Here is a 26754-nt window from a genome sequence, read left to right as displayed (position 1 = left end):
ACTCTCCTGCACAAGTTGTAGTAGTTCTTCATGGTCTGTATAAGATTATGTGATATGTTAGGGGCTTGTTCTTTTTGATGCACCATGTTGTGCTGTACTAATGATACTGAGAGTGTTTGGCTTCATTCTGAAGGTTGTATAGAAGGAATGCAAATCCCTTTAACATCTCTCAGCCGCAGCACCCTCTGAATTGTAACTCGGTAAGTCCTGGAAAACACAAGTAATGAAGTGAGTGAATAAATTCAGGGTAGAGCAATACAGTTAACTTTAGGGGAATGTGTTAATTTAGAGTATTTTTTTTTCCTGGCTGGGAAACAGATTAGTATGTGGCTTTTGTAGGCTAAACTGAAGACAAAACAGTACCTTTAATGAGGGGGAAAAAAACCCCAATAGGTAAGCTGAGTTTTAGAAAGAGTCTACAAGGTCAAGATCCATCAAATGGCCCCATGACACCAGCTGCTTTGCAGGATGGATCTTCCAGACCCAGTTTGAGGTGAACAGTTTCACATACTGGTCAGTCTAATTGCTCAATATAGTCCTGATTTACTAATACCTAAATAATTGCTGTATGTGCATACTGGTCCGATACACAAACATAATTTAGAGCTTGGGATAGATTGCTGAAGCTTTGTGCAACATGTGTGTGTTTGGCAAGGGAACAACAAGGGAGTGGGTGGTATTTCATTTTATTTTTTGTGCTTTTACTCTTGGAATAACCTCTGAAGTGCTGTATGGGTTAATCAGATATATCTGGTATTGTTTGCAACTCTTCCAGCTCCATGCAGAGATAATTTAATAGTCCTGTGATTATAATCCCGATTCTGTCAAACGCGCCCTAGTGGAATGGGAGAGGGAAAGCAAACTTTTTAAAAAATTGTGTAAAAATTTTTGCTGTCTTGTAGACAAAAGATCTTTTGAAGAGCTCATGTCCTTCACTTTCCAGTTCCAGTTCTGTTTTGAACAGGGTTGTTCACACCCCCAGCTTTCCATCCGCATGCCCGTTCATCCACCCGCTGAAAATGTCTTTATCTTCTCACTGTGGTCCCGGTTAAGATATTGGAAAGGCAAAACTTCTTGAAGGTGCGTAGAGTATTTAAAATACCTTTATTAACACACGATCAACCTTTTGGAGCTCAGCTCATCATGTGCCTGCTTGAGAAGGTTCTACGTGGTATTGAAGGAGCTGCAGTAGCCCAAAGAAAAATACGATGTTGCACTGACAGTGGTTGCAGGGGTTGTTGCTCCTTTTAAATTTGAGTGACAAATATGGGGGGTTTTGGGGTCTTATGTTTGTGTGGTGCAAGAGAAGGAAGAAAAACAACCAATGAAACAAAAACACAAAAAAAACCCCACAAACCAAACAAAACCAGAACCCACAAAACAAAAAAACCCAAGCCAAAACCAGAAATCCCTCCAAAAATCCACAAACCAAACCAAACAAAAACAGAACCCCAAACAAAACCAGAAAATGCCAAATAAGCCCCACAAAACAAAAATAACCAAACCATAACCAGAAACCCCAAAAAAGCCCCACAAAATGAAAGAAGAAACCCCAAACTGAAACAAAACCAGAAAACCCAACAAACCAAAACAAAACGAGAAAAATCCCCCCCAAACCAAGCAAACTAAAACCAACCAAACCAAAAGCAAACTGACAACGACAATAAAACCACCACAACAAACAATGGCTGGTCCATCTGAAGGGCAAGATTGATCATTTTAAGGTAATTGTCAACTTTTTTAGATGCACCGGGCTGTAATTGAGTTCATATTTCTTGTTTTTTCCTTTACTAAAGAGCCCGATGGTTGTTTTTAAAGATTCTCGGTAAGATCCTGATGACGTTGGCATTTATGCAGCTGCTTCATTTGGTTTTGCACGTCAGGCCGGCGAGGCTGCCTGGGAGACTCCACTTCAATGATCTGCTGGTTTAGCAGAATAAAGCTGGCTTGGGCTACTTAATGAATCCAAAATGATTTCCACCAAGTATTTGCTGAACCTCAGCTTATTTTTGCAATCTTGAAAACGGCTCATTAATTGCTGGGAGACTGACCATCCCTTCGGACAAAAAAAGTTAGGTCTAAATTAGAGTTTCTCTTAAATGGAGCTGACTTGATCATTTTGATCATCGGTAGAGTGGCCCCAAGTAGGCTCATTTGTTTTAAAGGAGCCTTTGGGTTTAAGACACGATTTTTTCCTCATTCTGTCCGTGTATTTTCACAGTAATGGTGCTATTTAGGTTGGATTTGATTAACCTCTGTGATTCATCAAAGAGAAGGAAAAAATTCCTATTTTAACTAAAACCAGCTTCAGTATATTAAAAAGAACACAAGTAGAAAATGCCAAACAAGAATTCTGTAGGACTTCTTCAGTAATACCAAGTAGTACGTTTCCCAGCCCTCCCTGGCAGTATAAAAAGTAAAATGTGATGTCAGCAAATAAAGAGTTTAAAGTCGAAATTATTACAGTTGCCCTTCTCCAACATAACGAAGCCTTAAAACTTCAATTTGCAGTTTTATGCTAAAAAAACAGGTTCAACATCCTGCTTTGTTGTCCCATCTCAGTTATCAGCTCTTCTATGTGGAACCATTTGAAGCACTAGAAATACGAGATTGCGTGAAGCCCGGTCGAGGTTTTTCCAGATCAGCTTGGCATGTCACCTCAAATGGTTTTAGTTGAACTGACATCTTAAGAAACCTAAATTTCAGTATTGGGTGGTGATTTCAAGTGGTTTTCATGGTTTGATTCCATTCGGAGATGACACCAAATCACAGAATCACCCAGAATGGTTGAAGTTGATGGGGAGCTCTGGACATCACCTGGTCCAACACTTTGAGAAGGTCTTCCTTGAGCCTTCTCTTCTGCAGGCTGAGCCATCCCAGGTCTCTCATCCTTTTGTAGGACAGATGCTGCAGACCCTTCACCATCTTCATGGCCCCTTGCTGGGCTCTCCCCAGTATGTCCATGTCTCTTTTAAACTGGGGAGCCCAGCACTGGGCACATCACTCCAAGTGTGACCTACCCACAGGTTCTCTCCAACACCTGAACTTCTGATGGTGTCTCCCTCAGCTTCTCAACCTCCCCATCTTTGGATTGTGGTCATCTTTGCTAGATTAATCTCTTTAGGCTTTGTTATTTTATTGCCCGTATGTGCCGTACATCGTGGTGAGGTCGTGCTCGAACTATAAATACTCTGGGATGTTGTACAGTGATGAGCAGCTCGTGGTTGTTCCGTTCTTGCATGGAATGAGAAAATCTTGTCTTAAAATCTTCAGGGTAAAGCCTGTAAATTGCCTGTTTTCCCAAGGCATTAATTGATGTTTTTAGACTCTCTGCAGCACGTGGAGGACCCGGCTGGAGAACGTGAGTCAGTCCTGATTCTGCCTTTGGTTTCCTGTACAACCTTGGACAAGTTGCTCATTTGAAATAATGTGGATAGTTCACCTTATAATATGTGCTAAACTAAAGACCGTGAAAGCCAACATCAAGGCTGTTGTGACTACATGTTGAAATTCTCTGGTTCATTATTTATACAGACCTTTTGTTTTCTTTGGGGGATTTGTTCCTGTAATATCCTTTCAGCTGTTTATTCTCTTGTGGTCTGGTTGATGAACCAAATAGCCGTGTTATTTTTGAGTGTCAGATGGATGCAGAAGCTGTTCAGTAGCTATTTTATTGTTTAGCTCACTTGTTTTCTTCATTCCCTGAACTCCTGTCTTCCCTGAATTTACTGTTCTGGTCCTTCCTCGCTGCTGCGTTATTGTCTGGAACAGTTCCTATTGATTTTCTGTGGTGGTGATGATCTCCTCTTCCGAACACTATTGCAAAGAATTGAAAGTAATTTGGTCAGAGAAGGTTTTGTGCTTCCTGAAGTCTAGAGGACCATGTAAAATCTCTTCTGTAACCTCATTTGAAGAGGTTTGATATTCTTGTTTGTTTGAGATGTCATTTTATTAAGGTCACTTTGTGCATTCCTGTCGTTTTGTTTTCAGCACAACATGAAAAGCTTTTTTGTTGTTTAGAAGAATCTTATATTACGAATTAAATTTAATATCCCATCGTGGGTTCCTCTACAAACCTTTTAATAAAAGCAGAGCAGCAAAAGATACAAGTTATTGTCTGATCCGACTTGAAGGAAAAGGAGCGTGTTGAGGTGGAGAGAGATTTATTTGCCAATATTGACCTGCACGTTCTGAGTTGCAGAGGTAAGTGATGAATCCATGTGCTATAATCTATCGCAATTTGAGTGGGTTCTTGCTAAACCTTTCATTCCTAGGATAGAGCTAATAGTTTAGAAATTCCCCGTTATCATGTGGTGTTCAGGCTGATAGAGCAGCAGTTGGGATCAGGCTTCAATGATGCTGCTGGAGGGTTGTTTTTTTTTTCTTGGTCTGAGATTTGCATGGATGGGGATATCGGTGTTGTCAGGAGGGCTTGATCTACAATGAGTGGAGAACCTTGGCCCTAGTCCAGAAAAGCAATTAAATGTCTGGCGTGATTGGGACCGTTGGCGTGTTTTTTAAGTTGTGTCTGTGCTTAAGTGCTTTGCTGGTTTATGGCCAGACTGCCCAGCACCTTACAGGACAAAGCAATATTTTTGGATTATAATCAGCCATGGTAGGACCTTTTTCAGAAGGTGATTGAAGCAGATTTCAACATCTTTACCGGGAACAAGTCCTGCCCGGATCGCCAATCGTCAGAGCAGCTCAAGGGAGTTCTGTGTGTTTAATGAGTATTTCTGTCACTTCTGGACGATGAGGATAATGAATAAAGTTGTCACTGATGTTCTGCTGTTTGTCAGCTTGCAAATGGGGTGATTTGTGGATAAGAGTTCATTATCTGTTTAGTGAAATCTGTCATGTTGGGGTTTAAAAATGTCATTCCTCCAAAAGCGAGGGGTTGGATGTAGTAACGGAGCCAGGCACCTGTGTCAGCACTGTATTGTTTCCATATGTGAACGCATAACAACATTTTCCCCTATGCTTTCAACCCCACAAACATGAGTATGCGGTGAAAATGGGGAACTGATTTTGAAGACATGAGCATCGAATTGTTCCAAGAATTTGAGCGTTGAGGCTTTATCCTCATGGAAAGCCAGGCTGTCGGGAAGCTCCTGCGAAAATTGAATTCCTGCCCTGCTGAAGAGGTTCCCAAGAAACCAGAGTCCCACCTGAAACCTAAATCGACAAGCGAGAGAATAGGAAAAGCACCTGCCTTGATGCACAGCAAGTACTCAAATGAAATGGAAAAACATAGGGGAGAAAAAGTAGAAAAGTTGGGGATTTTTTTTTTTCATTTTTTTTCTCAAATACAGTCTGATTCTCCGAAGTAGTGGGCTCTCCGCCCAAAAAGAGAAGACTTTTTGAGCCCAAAGGTTACTCGGCTTCGTGTTTTGAGGCTTAAAAAGGTGACTTGGAGCATGGTAATTTGGTTGAAATGGAACATTTTGCAGAAAACTTGCTATAGAATGGAAGTAGCAATTAAAGAAGGCATGAAATGTCGTCTTTCTAATAAAATCTAAGACAAGACTCCTCAGTGACCTAACACATTAAGGGCACAGAGTAAAGAGTATTTTTTGCTTATTTTTTAGAGAGACCAAGCGGGTTTTTTTTTTTTAAAGAGGAGAAAATGAATAATGAGCCTTTTCAGCAAGTGTAACTTAAATATGTCATCTTAAAGATAGTAGGTCAAAGAAAACAGAGTGAATTCCAACATTTTCTATCTTTATCTTTACAAATGAAAACGTCTCAAATACATGATGGCTCTTCAGTCAGGGGCGGGTGAAGGGGATATTATGAGGATGCATCTAGTTGTCGAAATTCAAGAGGAACTGCTTTCTTATCCATATGAAAATTGGGTGGTGATAGATGTCAAATATTTGTCTTCAGTGGTAAAGTAAATATTTGCTCTCTAACTGTCCCCATCAATGGAGAAATCACTTGCAAACAACAACATATTGCAAGAAGGAGGATGCATGAAATTACATAAAGATTAAAGATGAAGAGACTGGATGAAAAATAGACACCCGATAAAACGAAGAACCAATTTAAATAAAAATTAGGTGGTTGGATTCCCTTGTGATGGAGAAAATGAAATTACAGGGTGTTTTGTGCCAAGGTGGTGAAATGACAAATGTCAGTGGAAATCTGTAAAGCTGTTTGCAGACTGTGCATGTGAGACAGACTTTTAGTAGGAGGTGGGGGAACATGCCTTTATTTAAAGAACTTTTCTGTCTAGTGAGATAAAAAAATCAGAGTAGAGAGGGCCACGTATGGGAAGAAAAACACTATGCTGTGAAAATTGAAGTGTATTAGCAGGTTTTATTAGTCTGTGGATTGCGGAGTGGAAATGAAGTTTAATTTTTTCCTTTTTTTAGTAATTTAAAAAGATCAGGGACCGAGACTTGTTAACTGAGTTGCGATGGTTCCCGTTCTCCATTTCTGGTGGTTCACTTGGGTAAGTGGAAGAGTCAGAACCTGTTGATGGAGACTTTGTCTCTGGTTCTCGCGATGACCCAGGAGCCCACGGGAGAAGGGAAATGATTTATAGGTTAAATCTTGGCTTTATGTTTGACATAATGTACCTTGCCTGCTTCAAAATGAGTCATTTGTGGTTCCTGTTAAGCATCCTGAGCAGCAGGCTGAGTAGCAAATAATAAAATGGACAGAAAAGGAGGTAAAGGAAAATTCTAAATTGCAAAATCCTAAAGAGGCGAAGGAAGTGAAACTGTCTGGCTGCTGGTTTTCAGTTGTCCGGTCTTGGAGTTATGTTCCTTCGAACAGAAAGAAAAAGAGCGAAGAGAGAAACAGTTGCCAAGGTTGGAGGTGTGTTTATTTGGTACAAATAACTTAAATTTTAGAAATGGAGCCCTAAGGAAGCTAATAAGCTGAAATATTTTTTTTAAATGGGCAGTAGGAGGGAAGTAAGGATGGATCTTAGGGATCAAATATATTTGCTGTACCTTTAGACCATTAAAAGCAAGACACCTGCAGAAGACATCGTGGTTTTGTTGACTTGTACAAGATGATGCGTTTAAAAACATTACAGGGAAGCTAAATGATTTCTCTGAAATGAGTCTTTAGTTTTGAGAGTGGAGACGAGGCAACTGCCCAGAAACTCTTCTGGTAATTAAGAACATCCAGGCAGAGCTGGAGGCTTCAGAAGGAATTTTGGAGTTAATTTAAGCTCCAAGGCATTATGTCAGAAGACATTTTCCGGGAAGTACGAAGCCACTGAGATGCCAGCAAGATAAGCAGCCTCTCCTTAAAGCGTGCGGCTGAGGATTGGAGAAAAAGTAGAAATGTCTTATTTCCATGTATGAAAGATTCTACAAAAATACGTCTGTAGGGGAAAAAAATAGCTCTTGTGTTTTGGTGTGTGTTCTTTTAATATTTTTTTTGAGTTCGCTCAGTGCACTTGCCTGGAAAAAATAACGTTGCAACAAATACACGTAGCCAGTAGTTGAAATGCAAGGGGTTTTGTTTTGTTGGTTGCCTTTTTTTTTTAATTGATTAAAAAAACTGGCCAGGAGACAGATTAACAATCAGTGAAAAAGCATCATAGTGGAACAAAGGTTAACTCTCTTTTTCTGATGGCCCTTGTGGTGATGATCAGGCTTATTAGTGGTTTTCAAAAAGGTCTGTGCAGGACGGCGGTAAAATCTTTTGACCTATTTGGGACAAGAAGAGACTGAGGAATTTGTGAGATGCTAAAATAAATTAGCAAGTGTGTATTGAGGGGGCAAATAAAATCATTTGTTGAGCTTCCTTGCTTCTAAATTAACTGAAGACAGGAAAGTGGGTGTCAGTTTTGGAAAGCTCAGTAGCAGCCCACTCTTATGTTTGGACCATGTTTTGCACATTAAAGGATGCATACCAAATTAAATGTTATATTGCCTGTATAGAAATGAATGCTGCAAACCTCAGCTGCAGGTGAATTGTCTGTGCTCATCGTGAAGGATATTGCAGAACAAGAAGGGCTGAGGAGAGGTGCAGGGTGATCACAGCCCATGGACAAAGTGCCGTCTGAAGAGAGGTAGAAAGAGTTGGACTCGGTTTCCTTAGGAAGAGAATTATTAAGGAGGAAAATGATAAAGACATGGTTGGCATGGGAAGGGTGGGTGGCAGTTCCTGCTGCTTCCTGCGCCAAGAACATACAACAAGGGTCAAAGAATCGCAGAATAGTTTGGGTTGAAGGGCCCTTCCCAGCTCCCCCAGCGCCCCCCCTGCCATGAGCAGGGACATCTGCACCAGCTCAGGTTGCTCAGAGCCCCGTCCAGCCTGGCCTGGGATGTCTCCAGGGATGGTTCAGCCACCACCTCTCTGGCCAACCTGGGCCAGGCTCTCACCACCCTCAGCGGAAACAATGTCTTCCTCGTGTCTGGCCTGAATCTCCCTCCTTAGTTTAAAACCATCTCCCATTGTCCTATCACGAAAGGTCCTGATATAAAGTCTGTCCCCATCTTTCTTATCGTCCCTTTTTAAGTCCAGAAAGGCTGCACTAAGGTCCCTCCAAAGCTTCTGTTCTCCAGCCGAACAGCCCAGCTGTCCCAGCCTGTCCTCCCAGCAGAGCTGTTCCAGCCTCGGGTCATTGCTGGGGCTCCTCTGGCCCCTCTCCAGCAGGTCCATGTGTGTCCTGTGCTGAGGACCCCGAGCTGGCCCAGCACTGCAGGGGGGTCTCACCAGAGCGGGGCAGAGGGGCAGGATCCCCTCCCGGACCTGCTGCCAACACTGCTGGTGACACAGCCCAGGATACGGTTGAATTTCTGAGCTACAAGCTCACGTTGCCGGCTCATGGCTGATATTTTGTCCCCCAGAACCCCAAGTCCTTCTCCACAGGGCTGCTCTCCCTGTCTTTTTTGTGACATACTGACTACAGACTCCTGTTCTATAAGGTCTAACCAAAGATCGACTTGCAGCAAGACTTCAATAAGCTTTCTCAACAGGTCTTGTCTAGTATCCCCTTCAAGAATGCTGCTGCATTTAAATGAGAAGGTTAGGGGATTTGTTATTTTATTTTAACTCTGTTTTCTTCTTTTTTCCCCCCTGTACTGCCATAGGTCATCATCATTATTCTCCCTTCTGCACTGTGATAATCATAGCACAAGTGATACTTGCATCCAAGGAGAATAACATCTTGGAAAAAATCTCAGGAGATTCTGGGAAACCATAAAAAGAAGCATCTAGACACAAGCTTTTAAAAAAGGTGTCAGAAGCAAGGGGAGAACCCAGGGACTTGTAAAGCAGTTATTTTAACTCTGACTTCTCAAAAAAAAAAAGTAGGAACACATAAACTGTTTAATATATCAAATCAGAGGAAGAGTTACTGTTGCTGTTTGCAAAGCATAAATTGTCCAGGGATTTAATTTCCTTCCAAGAGCTGGCGGCGGGATGGAGGAGGGAAGAGCAGGGGTTGGCCCATGTCCGAGCAATAGGAAGGACTTCTGCTAGTGTTTCCTGTGCTTTTCTCCATGACTGCCTTGAAGAACCATGGTGTAGATAAAACTGTGATGAAATTGGGTAAACAACTGGCTGGAAAAGGACAAGTTATGAAGCGTTTGCTGTTAAGGAGTTTTATCTAATGGCTCTTTTGAGCGCTTTGTCTGGGGCTTGGTGCTGTTCAGTATCTTCCTGTGTTGAATAATGCAGCAGAGAACCATAAAATGTGCAAATACCGTACTGGAAGGAGGGGCTTGGAAACATGTTGGAGAATTTAAATTGAAAAGGAGAGAGATGCATTTGGCTGTTTCTGGATGTGAAGAGTTGGTTATCGCTCTCCTTTGGTCAAGGAGTTGTGTGGTATGTGGGATTACAAATGGGATGTGAACCAGTAATTCACCAGGAAAAAAGTCAAGTATTGCCGTGCTGAGTACCAGAAAAGCTTGGCCTGCAGGATAGCTGGAAATAATCCCGTTCTGATCAGTGTTGGAAAGATTTCAGGTGCGGTTCCGTGTCCTCTTTGACCATGGTCTTAAGGAAGAAGCTAAAGAATAGGGGGGGATTTAAAGGAGATCAACCAGCACGATCAGAGGTTTAGGAAAAATATGAGTTAAAAAGCAGCAATCTTTCTTTCTTAGAGATAATACTAAGTGGGAGAAGAAGGCGTTTGCTTTCAAGTCCATCAAGAGAGTTGAAATGGTGGGAATTGTGCATTTTCCAGGATATGATTGGATAGGAAGTGCTGATTTTCAAGACTGGCACGAGAGACTTGAACATCTCTTGTCTTTACGTCTGACCTAATATCTAGTGTGCGTAAGCGGCGAATGATTTAGGGATGTTATATCGTTGTTGTGCAGCATCTTTAAAAACTTCCAAGCATCTGTCAGGCGCGACAACATAACTGGTTCTTTGGGGCGTGGGGTTGGACTAAGGTGATCTCTTGAGGTCTCTTCCAATTTTCTGTGTTTCCAGGAAAAAAAATCACTGGGATTATAGTCCTGCCATCCCCGGTGATGGATGAAATGCTCGAGAGCCAATCCACCAGCTCGTGGGTTATCAAAGCTTTGAAACTTTACGGTTTGATTTAGTTCTAAATACTGCCTTGCAAGTTGGGATTTGGAAGAACAAGCCGTCGCAATTAAATGTAGAATTAACAAAAAGGGGGAGGGTGCGCGTTGCATTTAACTTCACACTTGTGATTTAAGTGCTAGAATTAAAATCATCAGCTCCCTGTGTGGTCTCTTTATTTGTAAGAATTCAAGTGACATTAAAATTGGATTAGTAATGAGCTTTTGGTTGAAGGACCAATATTAAAATCAAGAGAATCCGTCGGAGGAGGGAGACGGAGTGGTGGTTTCCTCGTGAAACCTTGGTTGGCGGTCGCAAACCGTGTACGTGTTCATATAGATGTTCACATCTTCCTCCTCTTAAAAGCTTCGGCCTCGTTTCAGCCATGTACCAGAATCTTAACTTGCCTTGATTTATAAATTATTTACACTTGGACTGTGATGCATTCAAACTTTTTGAAAATAAAGGTAGATATTAGTCCTCCATTTCTGACTGATAGGATCGGGGGAAAAGCAGCAGACTAATGGAAGGGAATAAAGAAGCACTTGGGAGCTGCTGGCTCGTACTTGACAGTGATTTGTATGTCTGTAGATTTTAAAATGTGCCTGTTGCTGCCTTTTCTTTGTCTGACTGTGACCTGTTCTCACCTACCGCCTTCTTGGGGAGGAATTGCATTTGTGGGGATAACTGTGGTCCTGCATTTTTTTGCCCTTCCTTGAAGCCACGTTACAGATGCATCTGTTCCTAATGCCATTTTCATTTGCATTTCAGTAATATTAAGAGACTCCAGCAAAGATCGGACCCATAGTATACTTGGCACCGAACAGATATTCAGCAAAAATTCTCTGTTAAAGGTTGCTTGAGACGAAGAATGTGATTTGAGAAAGGAAGGTTGTGCTGCAAACTCATACATGAACTGAAAATATGCTCTGGATCTCTTGGATTCCTGGTCCAGTAGCTTTTTTACATCCTTTGTGGTCTCTTCTAAGCCTCCTTGTTTTATCAGTTTTAACTACAAGTGGCAAAATCTCCCTGCCATGTTATCCAGCTGAGTAACAACTTCTTCCATCCCCCCTTCTCTCTTTTCTATCTACTTCTGTGGACGGTTTTTTTAATTTTATTTTTTCTTTTTTTGCATATACACTGAATGCTGTGCACACTAAAAGGGGGAGGGAGAGCTCTTTAAGTAACACCTTTTTTATCCATTGAAGAGAGATTCGTGTTGCACATCAATAAATAGGTAACTCATTGCTGCCAACGTTATTAAATTGCACAAGACAGTAAATTTACAGACTCCCTTGTGAGTCACAAATGTCTTAAAACCCCTCACAAGTTATTATCTGAAATGCCGGTTTTGTTTGTTCATTTCTTTTGTTCGTGGTTAGAAACCATGCGTTACTTTTTTTTTTTCAAGGCTATATGTTTATATGTTAAATGTGGCATAACTGGACACACAGACTGATCTACGCTGGTGTTACTGAGCCAGGTTTGCGTGTCCGACTACGGTTGTGTCCCGTGAAGGATCAGCTTTGCAGGTACAATATAATAATAGATTTTAAAATTAATTCCCAGAAACTCGAAATGGTAGGAAGCCCCTTCACCAGCTGAGTTGAATTTGACAGTTCTTTGTGTGGTGGTTTGTTGGGTTTGGATGTTTATTTTTTTCTCGGTGGTGGGGGTTTTTTTGCCCCCTTTTTCCCCCCCTCTCCCCTTTTTCCCCACAGAGGTTGCAAGAAGGTTCATTTGCTTGTTGTGGTAGCATGGACTGATGGCCAATGTCTTAACAAATAAACTTTTAATCTCTGGAATTTAGGAGCGAGAGGGAATTGGTGCAGGGAGCTTGGTTGGACCTCAAAGGATGGAATTTGCCGTGGTAGCGGGAGCTTTTCTTTTCAGAAAACCAGCACTTAAATGGTAGCAAAATTGGCAGAGCACTTGAATTTCCGTTGCAACCATCTGCTTGATCCTGGCTCCACCCAGTGGCATCGCCCTGCCAGGTTCACACGCGTCGCCAGGACTCCGTGGACCTGGGATTTGATGTTGGGACAGAATTTAGTCTTGCCTTTTGTGAGAGTTAAGGTGTTGGACAAATGCACTCGGTTTTTTTTTGCTCCTGTCCCAGCTTTCCTTTGGACTTATCCGTCCCTATCTCTGTCTTTGCTGTTCAGTACCACACACCAGTAAAATGAATATTCAGAGAGACTAGAGCCGGAGTGAGAAACCCAATTCCAATATCCAGCCCTCTGGACCAGATTGCTTGCTGACCCGATATATTGCTCTGTTTTTTTTTTCATTTTTCAAAACAAATGAAACCAATCTCCACTTATGTTGCGCAGTTGCAGTGCAACTGAAGAATATTATCATTAATAGCTGACTATATGGCGGTAACCTTGGAATGTTCATGTGAGCTAGAATTTCAATAAAAGGACCAGGCTCTGTGATTCCTGTTGGGGAAAATATAGATAAATTCATGTCCTGTATCTTAAAGAATAAAATAGAGATGTTTAGCAGTGAGGGAGGAAGAGGCCGGATGGGGATATCACGATGCTGTTCTGAGCAACAGCACCACTGTGTTGTTTGCTTTAGATCTTATAAAAATACAAAGTGGTGGGGTTTGGTGTTTTTTTTTTTTTTGTCAGGCTCTTAGCTTTAAGATGGATTCCTGCTGCTGTTGCATTTACACTTCCTTTTGGCAATCTAAGGAAATGTTTTTACCGAAGGAAACAATGACATGCATGACGGGTTTGGGTATTGGAAGCCACATCATGATTCCAGGAGCACTTATGCTTTTCTGAGTAAACAGAAGCAACGGTCGCAGGTCTCGCTGGAGAAATTTTATCTAAAATAATTTGAGCACTTGCCAAATTGAATGCGTTTCGACCGGGAGCAGAGTTTTCTCAGTGTTGAGAGGCACTTTGGATGTTAAGCTGGGGGTTCAGCGCCTCGTGTGGGATTGTGGGCGAGTTGTCCTGGTGTGCGGCTGTCGGCAGAGTCCTCGTCGGAGAGATCAACATAACTGTTTGTTGGGATTGTGGAAAAACAGAGCTCGCCTGGCACTGCAGTTTGTTCACAACCCCCGTGTCGCGTCCCAGCAAAGAGCTTCAGACTTTTGCGTGGGGCCACTGGCTGATGGATCTGGTGGCCGCATATGTGGAAGAAACCCTGGTGTCGTACTGGCCTTTGTATGTGCTGATTTGAAGTTAATGCTTGGTTAAAACTGGCTTTTGTTGAACCAAGAGCCTTCCAGACTTGCTTTAGAATCATGTTGGTTGGAAGAGACCCTTAGTATCCTTGAGTCCAACCGTTAACCCGACACTGACACTGCCCCATGTCCTGAGAACCTCATGTCCGTCTGTCCAACCCCTCCAGGGATGGCGACTCCAGCACTGCCCTGGGCAGCCTGTTCCAACGCCCCACAGCCCTTTGGGGAAGAAATTGGTCCCCAGATCCAACCTCAACCTCCCCTGGCGCAACTTGAGGCCGTTTCCTCTGCTCCTGGCGCTTGTTCCTGGGGAGCAGAGCCCGACCCCCCCTGGCTCCAAGCTCCTTTCAGGCAGGTCAGAGATCAGAAGGTCTCCCCTCAGCTCCTGTTCTCCAGCTGAACCCCCAGCTCCCCCAGCCGCTCCCATCACACTTGTGCTCCAGCTCCGTCACCCTCCTGAAGGGTCTGTCTTTTCCTTCTCTGCTCCAGGTTTCACTCTGTTGATCAGTTTGCTTTTTTACCTGGCATTAAAACAGGAGGAAAAACAGTATCTACCTGGGAATCAAAAGCCCACTTTTTTTTTTCCTGCCCGTTCCTCATCCCTACGGAGGAATTACTGTCACTGTTCCCACTGTGTCCCTTTAAAGCGTGAAGTAAGCAATGTCTTCAAGGTCACATTCCTCCTTGAAACTAATGATGGTGTTTTTCCTAATCCCATTACCAGGTCCCCGGCATCATTAGATGCCAGTGTTCCTGTTTAGCTTCATTTGATAAGCTGATAAAAGGGGGAGGAAAAGGCTCCCTGATGCAGAAAGGCACTCGGGGATCTACTGTAGTGGAACATGTTCAGAAACATTATAATCTGCTTAATGTTGGCATTTTGGTGGCCCGATGCTGTACATTTTGTAGAACAACATAAAAGGCAGAAGGGACAACGATCCTGATGAGTGCTTTAAAAGGCAGGAATGGCTTATGCAGAAGAGCTTTGAACAACTTGAAATTTTTATTGGTTGTTTTTCCCCCTTCCCGCAAGCCTGAGAATGGGAATCTTGTCTATGCTGTGAGCTCCCCCCTCTGGCATCAGGATATTTGTATTAATGTTGAAGACCGTGAAGTGTTACAAAAATAGGCATTTCTTGGCATACGGTCGGGGCACTTGTTTTTGCCGAAGTGTGATATTAAACCTGCAAAACCAGACACCTGGCAGCACCGCACTGCTCCGTATTTCCGTCCGTTTGGGAATGGGAGGAGTATAAAACCGTAGTTCTTGTAAATGTGACAAAGACTGTCTCTAGTTCCGATGTCATTTCAAAGATATCAGTGGCCTTACAAGCTGGGTTTGAACTGGTGGCTGCTGGGTTGACGTCGAAGGGGAAAATTCCCTTTTATCGACGTCTTGGAGCCACCAGGCTTGTTTGTATGGAAGTCAATGCTTTCTGCCCTGCTATTTGGCTGTTCTTCTGTCTAAACCCTTCACACAACTCATTTTCTGGGCCGTTTCTCTCCATTTGGTGCTCTGCCTCTGGGCTGCTGTTGTAGATTCAGGTGCGGTTGGATCTTCAAGGATCTGGTCAATTAGAAAAGACCAGCGTGTGTTTGGAGACTCGGGAAACAGTTTTTTCTTGGTCTGGTGCTTAATAAACAGGGCTGTTTTTTGCGGTCTTACGAAGGCAGACTGAAAGGCACGAGATCTAAAAGTCTTCAAGTCAATTTTGAAAAAAGGCAAGAGATTATATACGAATCGACAAAGCGTAGGCTTTTTTAAATGCGACGTCATAGCCGTTCCTGCGAGACCTGTTTAAAAGCCTTTTATATATAACGAAGCAACAATATGGGGTTTAACTACAGCAAGTTTCCTTCTTTTAATCCACTTTTACTCCTTCACATGCTTGACACCAGTTGGTAAATCACTTTTATGGGTAGCGCCTCCTATTACAGCCGCGTATGACGAGGAGGTGGGTGGAAATTTCTTTGTTCGTCGTCGTTTTTTCAAGTCACTGAAGTTTTTGATTGATCTGAATGAAGACGAAGCAACCGGTGGCTCTACAGTTCTGTTACTCGCTTTAATTAACTTTTATCATTCCTTGCACCATTTCTTTCCCGCTAGTTGATGCTGTTTGAAGCAGAGTCTGTCCCTGCGGCTGCCACCACCAAATTCCTTTCATGCTTTAGGTTGTAAGTAAAATACTCACCTACACTGTACGTGTTTTTTTCTTGGCTGGTTTTTCTCTCCCGTAGCAGTTGCAAGAGCTGCTATATAGCCTACTGCAAAAATATATTCTCCTCGGACCAGCTATAGTTTGTCATTAAAAACCAACTCAGACTTACAAACCAGTTTTAAATACTAACTCTGCAGTTTTGTATCTACTGATACAAATATTCAGGTCCTGCCAGTTTTGACGAATTAACATGCATGACAATATATGAAGGTGTATGGTAATTTGTTTGCTATGTAGTTGAATTATCACGAATGTGAAATAAATGGAGCAGTTTCTCTGGCGGCTGGTCCCAATATTTGTGTGACCCAAGACAAAGGTTCTGGAGCCCCTTATTCAGTCCCTGGGGTAATCCCGGGTGCACTTACTGTTCATCCAGATTAGGATTTGAATGCCAAGTTGCATGAAATGCTTCTCATTTTGTAAAGTTTTGGCATAAAATATCCTATCGTGGATCCCACTTAGGTCTGGTTGTCACTGCTCTACAGCCCTCTGTGAAAACACAACCAAATTCACCTATCCCCGCAAGTGGATTAAAATTGGAGACTGGAGTCCTAGTTAATTGGAATAAATCACAAATCAGGTTTCATGTGGGATCAGACTCCGTCTGACTGACCCCCTCAGTTTTTGTATTTGTGGTAATGAGTCTGTAGGATCCAAATGTGGGAGATAAATTAATTATCAGTTGCAGTAGGTTACTCGGTCAATGCGAATGTCCTGGGTAGCTCGGGGTTCAAGTTCAGGAGCAGAGAGCAGCAATTCTGGATGTTCCCAGGAGTGTTTGGCACTCAAACACAGAGTAACAAGTACAGACACAGTTAATTTACTCCTGACAAAGAACTTGTTATACTTTTGCCTGGTGATAATTGATGGGCTGTACCCTTGAGGGAAATAAATCTCCGCGAGTCAGATTTACGAGGACCCTCGTGTTTATTTGGCAGCATGACGCTTGTTACAGGGATAAACTGAGCGAACAGGACAAAAGCTGACACGTCGAAAAATGGTCTATCCTAGTTCTTAACTGGACTCCTGTAGCTTTAGACCCGTAAAACTTCTTGCTTGGGACAAATGTTTTAGAGAACTTGAATTTTTTGGGGAGCTGAGTGTTGGGAAACATACAGGTGTTTCCCAGGAAAGAATCCCAAGGCATTTTTGTTGTTCTGTGCTGTAAGGATATTACTACTTTTTTTTTTTTGTCAAGTGCCTGATTAAGTTTGACATTTGAAAATAGAACTTCACGCAGAAATAAGTACTGTACTTCTGAGTATTTAATTAAGATGTTTAGTTCCTGTCAGGGCTGGTAGTTTCTCTTCCCTGTTAAGGGCAACACGTCTTCAACTGCTGGAATTTCAGAAACCTGTACTTAACCTTTAATCGTCATTCCATTTACATAGAAATCTGATTAACAACTTTGAAAGTTCAGGAGCTGCGAGTAAATGCAATTAAAGCCCTTTTGGAGTCTGTTATGAAGAGCTGGCATTTAATGAAGACGGAGGGCACACCACTGTTACTGTCCTCGCTCTAGCGGCATGTCTTCAGCAATTAGTTGAAGGCATGAAATACATGAAGTGTGCTGTATAATCCACGAGTTAACATGGTTGGTATTTAAACAGCATGTTGCCTTTTCCTCCCTTTGCCGCTGCTGTGTCAGATGCGCCAGTTCGAGGAGGAAAAGCTCAGATCGGTTGGGTTAAGCGTAGCACAGTTACTTCTAGACATTAAAATTGCGTTATTTTTTTCCCCTTAGAGGATGCTCTGAAAAGTGTGTAAGCAGACACTAAAGGTGAGCAAATATATGCCTTTTTTAGCTTTTCTTCGGTTACAAACGTCACTTTTTGTATCTTCCCCACCTCCAAAATGTGCAGAACCAGCGAAGCTTAACAAAATTATAATTGCAGAGCAGGAATCTGCGCTCAATTACCTGTGCAACTCTTGCATTCCCCCTTGACCTTTTCATATGCTACATGAACAAAAGCAAGTCCAGTCAGACCGAGTGACAGCGTGTGTTAATCTTGCAGGAAAAGACTTCATTTCGTGCCGTTTGTGAAGCAGGTGGTAATTGTGGCTTTGTCATGAAGTTCATTGCGTTTTGGTCCATTTTAGAATCAAGTTGGCTGCTTATCCATCCTCCGGATCATACTGGACCGTGTGGTTTACGAGTTCTTATCAATCATATCAAAGAACCATGTGCTAAAGATACCTGTGTGTATATCTATGCGAAAATACACGTGTATATACACAGTATTTATACACATATATACATGTACGTCTCTATATAGTCATCAAACAGGCTTAGCAATTACCATTTACTGCCCAGATGCCAGCTGGGTTTTCTTGTCAAAAAGTGCAAAAGGATTTATTTGTTTGTTTTCTGAAGCGTTGTACAATATTCAGTCAAAACCCTGTGTGTAAATGTGTCCGTCTCGCTGATTCTAATTGTCGTCGTGCAGATGATATGAAATGGTCGTTTTCCTATGGAAACGAGTGTCAGAACCTGGGTTTTCTTGGGAGGAAACGAATCATCTACCTTCATTCTGGTTTGGTTTTTTGTTTTGTTTTTGGCGGTAGGTACCTGCTATTAAAACAGAAAACAGCCTTGTTACTGAATAGTTTCTACTAGAATAATCTGCATTTGCAGAACAGCCGATGTGCCTGGAGAAAATTAAATGCTGTCCACTTGTGTTATGGCCCAGTTATTCAAGTTAACTTCTGGTAGCTTAAATAAATTTGTCATCAGTGTTTATTCCTTTATTAAAAGAAAGAAATAAAACAGCAGAACTGCTGGGGTGGCTGGAAGAGACGACAGCCCAGCTCCTGTTCTCCTTTCTGAAGGCCAGATGACTAAATTTCAGTGAAAATGCCTTAAAACTTGATGCGTCGCTGAACTGGAGGTGATCTTCATCGCGTACCTTTGTATGAGGTGGTGCCAGACTGTTGGTTATATGGATATTAAAGCCGCTCGAGTTAAAAAGCCCCCTTGAGACCGGCAAGAAGGGACAGCACGTACGTGAGCATTACCTCAGGTGAGATTACCTGTCTCTTTTCTTTTAGCTGCTTATTTTCTGAGCTGCAGGCCTAAGTTCAGATGAAACTTGTAATATTGATGCGGCACAGAGGAGTGGGGTGAAGTTAGTGACGCTAAAAAGCCTTTTATCGTGTGTGTTTGTCAGAAACGGGCTGAGAAAATCGGCGGATGGAAACCTCACCCTGTACAAGTCAGTGACGTTTGTCTCGGTGTTTATAGCAGGACCAGGGGTTCGCTTTAAATCTGTTTTATTGGATAATAACGAGTCGCAGGGGTCTTGATACATCAGAGGGTTAATTAGCGAACGTTTGCAGAGAAAAACGCTATTTAAATCATTATGTCGGGTGTTCATTACTGACCTGAAGTCGCTTTCCTGATGGAATTGGAAGCTGTGGCGGCCGCCTGCGTAAAAAGTGGGAAAATGAGAAAAAAGTGCTGCTGCTTCAAGGAACCTCCAGCTAATGTTGATGGCTGTGACAAAACGTAGCGGCTTCTCTTTTTGCTGTGCCAGCACCTGGGAAACCTGTTATATTAATATATAAATCTCGAGTGGCTTCAGCTCGTCCGTACGCCAAGCAGAGGTTATGAAGAGGTTATGAAGTCCACGCACGTGTTATCGAAAGCTTGCGAAGTGCCAAGTTTCTAGTTTTAAACCCTCCCGAGCAACCTGAGCGGGTGTGTGATTCATTGCCCATTAAAGCAGGTTTTGAAAAGTTGTGGTTTTCAAGTAGTTACGAGGTTTTTTTGCCCTCCCCGAAGGTAGACGCACATTCACAGGTCTATAGTAATAGTTGTGCTAATTGACAATTAGCATTGATAACAAATGCTGTAGCACTGGCGGTGATAGCATTATCTAAATAGTTTTGGGGTTATTTTTTTACCTTTTCCCCCAAATGAAAAACAAAAGGAATTCTTATTTCTTGTACAATAATGGAATTGGGCGATGCCTTGGGAGAATTAATTCCGGAAGGGTTTTTATTACTATGTTTCAGTTAAATTAATTTCATAGGCAACAAGAGGATTAGATGAAGCAGGTTATGCAGCATTAAATAGTATTCACAGCACCTAAAAATTGTTTTGATTCTTTCAGATTTACCTCATTTCTTTGTCCTTGGTCGTGTTTGCCACGTGTGTACTCGGCCCGTTCTTGACATGGCACAACTCAAGGCTCAGTGCTCTCAGAATTCAATTAACTGCAATTTTGTTGTTAAATTCCACAATTACTGAAGCATTTTAACGATTAAGAATTTTGATATAGCAAATTACTGGGTAATTAGCTATAGACTAGTGTCTATAGTGTCTATAGCCACTGTTTTTCTGGTTTTATTCCTCCTTGTCTCCAGAGCTTCCAGACTGAATATATGTTAAGTAAGTATATATGTTAAGTGCACACCATAGTATTTCATCCTCTTTGGACTCCCAGCTTTTTATATTTTTTCAGGATTCATTTGCAGTTGTTTTCCTTGCCCTGAAATCGGCAATAGCTGGATATCATCATCTGTCCACAATGCCATGTCTCTCCTCGATGTGGTTTATCTCTGAGCATCCCCCTTGAACCAGGGGCCGGAGGAGAATTTGAATCCGCTGCTCTGGTTTTAACCAACTTACCTCATTGAGAACCTATTGGAAAAAATCTCTCTTGCGCTTTGCAATCTCAGCTTCTGGCTCTTCCTGCTACTTCGAACTAAAATGTAACTCCAGGAGCTGGTACAACCCAGGAAGAGTCCAAAGTGTGTCAGTACAACCAAAATCCCAACCTTTCTGCAGCTGCCCGGTATCTCAGAGCCATAAGCTGAAAAGAAATCTTGTTTTCAATTGCTAGAACTTCATAGCGAAATACTAGAGACGTTCTCAGATGTTGAGAGTGTTATTTCTGTTGGTTTTTTTCCCCTCTTATGGTTCCCTCTAAGTCCCAGCGAGGTTCCCTTTGTTTGCAGTTTGATGCTCAGTGGTTGCCAAAGATGAGCCTGAGTGAGGAGTTTCCTCCAGCACAAACCTGTTCACCAAACACAAATGTTAGCAGCAGCTGGTTTTATTTCCTGTATCAACTGCAAACGGGAACTGAAGGTGCTGCGGAGCAAAAGTGCTTGGAACACTGATGGTTCCTTCGTGCAAGAGCCCGAGAGCTGCCCTGGAATTACGTGGCGGCTTTATGACGATCTCCAAATTAGAAGGAGCTGTTGTGATCTTCTCACCCGACCTCTGCGTAAAACAAGCCGTGGTGCTTTCCCTGAATTAATTCCTGTTTGAAAGAGGGCCCGTGCTTTAGGAAGTCTTGACTGAGGGTTGGTGGGGAATCAGTGATAATACAGCGTAACCTTTGATGTAAGTGCTTAATTACGCTCTGGAAATGAATACTTGACCATTCGTCAGAGCCTGTCCAGCTTCAACCTTCCAGCCTTTGGATTTCTGTTAAAAAATTTGTTACTGAAGGTTTTTATTTTCGGCAGTTCTGTATTTCTTCCTTGCCGACTGATCCCGTCATCTCTTGGCCCTCTCTTTGCTAATCTAACAAGACCGAGCTCATGGCTTCTTGGTGTTTTTTGCTCTAATTCGTGCCTTCCCACCTTTTAATACCTTCCAGGCTGCTTCTGCGCGCCCTTCCAACCCTTTTCCCGGATTTCTCTTGGTTTATAGGTGCCAGGGTTTCATTTGGCATTCCAGATGTGAGACCGATACAGAGCGATGCTGTCAACTTTTCCTTCTGACAAAGCTTTATGTAGCCATTTCCAATTAGCTAATTAATACCTCTGGTCATAATGAGACTTACTCTGTGTTGATTATCTTCAATATTCCCAAATTTGCTAGAGTCACAGCCTTACACAATATTCCTGTAGATGGTGACTTGACTTTTTTTCCCTTAGGTGTAGAGACTTACCTCTACTGACCTTGAAATTCTTACAGGAGATTGATATTGTGAAAAATATTAATCAAGAAAATTATTAGTCGGTTAATGCTCTGTTCATCTTATTATTTACCATTTTTCTGCCAAAACACTACAATTTACAAACCTTTTATAGTAATTATTTTCATAGGAATTTGAAATGGGCCAAGTTCTGGTCCGTTCAGTGCAGGAAGGGGTTGGTGCAGCCGCTTTCACCGGCTGATTAAGCTGCTTCTAATTACTGTCGTTTTAAAAACGAAGACCAAATTTAGGCTGGAAATCAGAAAAATGTTGTCCAATGAAAGAGAAACACTCTGGACTAGGCTTGTATTTCCCTTGGGATTCGCGGGACAAAAGGAATTAAGATTTCTGGGACCTTGAAACATCCGATATCGGTGGCTTCCTCATTTCTAGTTACATGTTAAGGATCTTGCCATGTGCCTCTTTGGTTTTTTTAGTGGATGTTGTGTTGAGTTTTAGTGTTTTGACTTTTGTCAGATCCTTGGTGTAAATATAACTTTATCTCTCACTGTCTATTTAAAGCTGAATTTGTCATCATCGTATGAATACTGGTTAGGCAAGATCTATGTTCCGTAAACCCATGTTGCTGGACATGAATTCTATTACTCGGCCTTAATTCTTTTTTAATAGAGTCTTCTGTCATCTGTTCAGTGATTTTTTTTTTTTTTTTTTTTTTTTTTATTTTCTCCCTGATCAATAGGAGGTGGAGAGGCCAGTAATTACCTGGTCATCCCATTTACCCTTGCAAAATTCATGGGATGGTGTTAGTTGACATTTGATTTTTTTTTCTGGACACCCCCCCCAAATATATGACGGCATAATGAAAATCAGTGTTGACGGCGTAGAGTTTGTAACCATCGTGATTTTTTGATGGAGGAAATCGTTCACACTGCATCATCCATCTTCATTCAGAGTATCTGAGGATGCGAAATACCGATTTACAGCTTTTAATTGATGGAATAGAACTTCAGAGCTCAGAGTTCCTGTCTGAAACACCACAAGAGGTACCAATAATGAATGAATTGAGCTGTCACCCTGTGGCCAGGCGTGTTTTATAGGTCTATCTTGAGCATGAGAAGACATTGCGACTTCCACAAATTTGCATGGGACTCAACCAAAGGATTAAAATGTGGATATCGAGAGTTGTACCAAGTGCAAGTGGCAGCCAGACACAGAAGGAAATTTTTCTTGCCCTGTTGTAGTTCAGAAAACGTAGTACAAGCTGTTACCAGGTCCGCGTGATCGACAGGCTGCATGTACCCATGTGACCTTTGCAAATCTGAGAATTTCATTAAGCCTCCAAATCCATCAATATTGCTCTTTTTAATGAAACATTTTAGATTAATTTTCATCTCCAAAGAGCAGGTGGAGAAAGAGCGCTTTGTTCTTTTGCTTTATATACAGCTTTATTTGTTTGACATCGATGTAAATATCGTAGACGGACGGCAGAATTCAACTGCTGGACCCAAAGTCCTTGTTCTAGACGAATGGGATGTTGCAAACTTTACAGTCACCCATAAATCTTGCTGTATGTCTATGTGATTAATGTCTAACGAGGTTTTTGATCGATGGTTTAGCAAGTGCTAATCAGGTGTTATGGGACCAAATCAAGAAATCCCTTGGTTGGATTAGACAAGCTCCTGTTTGCTTAGTTGGGAAAGCATCTGGTTTTTTAGTTCAAGTGGATTTTAAGCTTCTAACTTGCCGTGGCTTTTACTAAGTAGGCGCCCAGGCTGCGAATTCTAACATTGAATTATGATACTTATTAAAATCCCCTCCCAGGCCTACGAGAGCAGAACAAGTGCATGACTCGAACAGTCGAGGGGATAAATGGAAGCTGATGAGAGCGGGTGAAGCCGCGTGTCGCACAACGCAACGAGAAATGAAAACTTCAGGCTATTTCTTTCTTTGAGGCGAGGAGCTGGTGAGATTTTTCAGACTGGCCCACACGTTAATCGTATTGCTTGAGAATTATAAGGGTTTTAGGCTTCGTGCTGCAGGTATAAGCCCGATGTAGGGTGTGTTGGAGATCCAGCCCGCTTGGCTGTGAATTGTCGCGGCTCAGCCGCGCTTAGATTTAATTGTTTCGTTCTGAAGAATTTGTGCAACTGTTGAATGCAGGGCACTGGAGCAGAAGGAGCTTTGGTCTGTCTGGCACGGTTTTGGCCATGCTGGAATTTTGTAACTTAACTCTTCTCCAAGTTCATCTTTTATCAAAACCAGCTATTTTCGCTTTTTACAGCATTTTACTTTTCTAGCGTCTTGCATCTGACCATCCTGCCCTATCTATTAAATACCACAAATTAACAACTTTTTCTTCTTTTTTTCCCTAATCTGTGGCATTTTCAGAACTGTTTTGAGTAACTAACCACAAACTCATCTTTTATTTCTCTGTTTCACTTTTTAACCAACAGGGATCATCCGTTGTGTTCCGAGCTCAAACCTCTGTTGGCTTCTTGTAATTTTGGAGCCGAGTACTCCATAAAATGCTTTACATTTCCAAGTCCTTGATATAAAGTGACACCAGAGTTGCAGAATCCGTTATAAATCCATTTCATCCATAATGGGAGAACAAACTGCTAAGCATTCGTCTTTATTTTTTTTTTAAACTTGATTAGGTTGGAGGGTTTAATTACATTTCTGTGGCGATTTCAGGGTTGTTAAATAGAGAAGATGAAATGCAAATACGAGAATACAAGCGGATTTGGTGAATTACTGTTAAAAATTAACACTGTTTATTTTTACTCTTAACAATAATTCTGCATTTTAAAAGCTTGCTCTCAGGTAGAGTTTTAATTGAGATGTTTTAGGAGTTGAAGTTTCTTCATGTTTGTATTATTTTCTTTTTCTCCCGAGCTATCCTGAATTGTTTCTAATTAGGGACATGATACCATTTGCCTGGATATTTATTCATATGTAATTTGTTTAAACTTAAACAGCGCAGCACTGATATATTTCTTTCATTACAGACAACTCTTTGATGGGCTTTGACTAGCTAATTATGAAAATGGAACGCATTACTAATAGCCTCGGAGTCGGAAATGCGTTCTGAAAATAATGACTTTCTGAATGTACCGACAAAAGTTAACTTTTAAGGAGTTTCTTTCCATATTCAGATGCAGGAAAATTAGAAGCGAATGACTTGGAGTCTCTTTCTGCTTCTGCAATGTGAACCTGTTTCAACAGCATCAAATATCAGGCTACAAGGGTTTCACAAAGGGGACCCCCAGCCCCTTACTGAGTATCCTGCGCTAGGGGAAAATCAATTCTAAATTACACTGGCAGAACTGGAGGCTGTAGGAATTCTTATTTTCAGCTTAACACAAAGAACGTTTGGTTTGGGAGCAATTAAAGGGCAATTTTTGCATCATTCCCGGGACTTTGTTTCCAACAGCGCGTACGTGACCCGCAGCACATGCACCCGCACACGGATGTTTTTTATTTCTACGTATATAGAAAATATGTAGGCATATATATGCATGTGTAAAATACACTTTTGTAAGTGAATGGATCAATATTGTTAACCTTGGTGTTTTGAAGAGCTGTATTGTGTAATTGGTCTGTGAAGTCAAACCAACAACCCACCCACCAGCTCCCTGCTGATAGAACCAGTTTTGGGACAGCGGGGACTTCACCTTTGGTACCAGATTGAGTTGGTCAAATAATGCAAAATGAGCTTTTGGCAAAGTAGAGACGCTACGATAACATTTCTGAAAATAAAGCAAGGTTTCTGATAGAATTGTTGAGCTTTTTATTAGTTTGTGGTCCTACAGAGTGCCTAAAGATCCTAAACATTCAAGTTACACTACAATGCTGCTTTATTTCAAATGCTGAGTTCCCCTTTCTTCTGTTGGCAGATGCTGCTGACGGAGTATCTGGACATGAAGAACACTCGCACGGCCTCGGAGCCGTCGGCCCAGCTCAGCTACGCCAGCTCGGGGAGAGAATTCGCAGCGTTCTTCGCAAAGAAGAAACCGCAAAGACCTAAAAACCCATTGTTCAAGTAAGTGCTGGGTCGATGTTAAAGCTGCGCCTAAGTTGTCTGTGGTGCCTCAAGCGCCGCGTGATGCTGGCTGCTCATCTCGATTTCACAGCGTGAGATGAGCGTGAGTTTCGAGGTGGAGACTTAATGCCCAAAGCCGGAGCCTCGGTAAGATCTCTGTGATGGATTCATCGCTGGTTTTTAAAGTGTAGCTTGTTCCAGGGCTCGTCTCGGGAATGGGATCCCATTATACCAGCTGCTCAAAGTGTGCGGTGATGCATTCCGCCTATCTTTGTCCATGGTAAATTCAGGACCTGTTACAGAGAGTGATAAAGGGGACTGGACAAAGAGAATTAATATAAGTGTGTAATTACTAGGTAAACTAAGCAGTTAATCCTCTCACTAAATCTGAATAAGAGTTCAATGAATTAAGTGGTTGGGAGGAGAGCGTAAGACAGAGGATTACAGGCTGGGTGGTCAAGGGAAGGATTTGGGGGACCAAATTTGATGTCAAGAATAAAAAAATGAGAAGGAATTGTTGGTGAGCTGCACTGTTAGGAGAGATGGTCTTGTTCCATCTGGGTACAGGAGAGCTGTGCTGTTTTGGCAACGGGTGCTCCAGGTTCAAAGATCTCAGCTCTGCCGGTGTGCAATCATAGAATCAATTTGGTTGGAAAAGACCCTCAAGATCATCGAGTCCAGCTGTTAACCGACCCTGGCACTGCCCCATGTCCCTGAGAACCTCATCTCCGTCTGTCCAACCCCTCCAGGGATGGTGACTCCAGCACTGCCCTGGGCAGCCTGTTCCAATGCCCCACAGCCCTTTGGGGAAGAAATTGTTGCCCAGATCCAACCTCAACCTCCCCTGGTGCAACTTGAGGCCGTCTCCTCTGCTCCTGGCGCTTGTTCCTGGGGAGCAGA

At 42.2% G+C, this 26754-nt stretch overlaps 1 protein-coding gene across 1 annotated transcript in view; it reads left to right on the top strand.

Moving 5' to 3' along the window:
• EXOC4 (exocyst complex component 4) overlaps nt 1-26754 on the top strand; it is a 415407-nt gene that overhangs the window by 87442 nt on the left and 301211 nt on the right. The window contains exon 8 of the mRNA XM_065640979.1: nt 25709-25854. Within this exon, the coding sequence (XP_065497051.1) occupies nt 25709-25854 (146 nt within the window). The remainder of the gene's footprint in view (nt 1-25708; nt 25855-26754) is intronic.

The sequence above is a fragment of the Caloenas nicobarica genome, chromosome 1 (genome assembly GCF_036013445.1).
Source record: "Caloenas nicobarica isolate bCalNic1 chromosome 1, bCalNic1.hap1, whole genome shotgun sequence".
In the NCBI taxonomy this organism is placed as follows: domain Eukaryota; kingdom Metazoa; phylum Chordata; class Aves; order Columbiformes; family Columbidae; genus Caloenas; species Caloenas nicobarica.
This window is presented reverse-complemented; position numbering and strand designations above follow the sequence as displayed.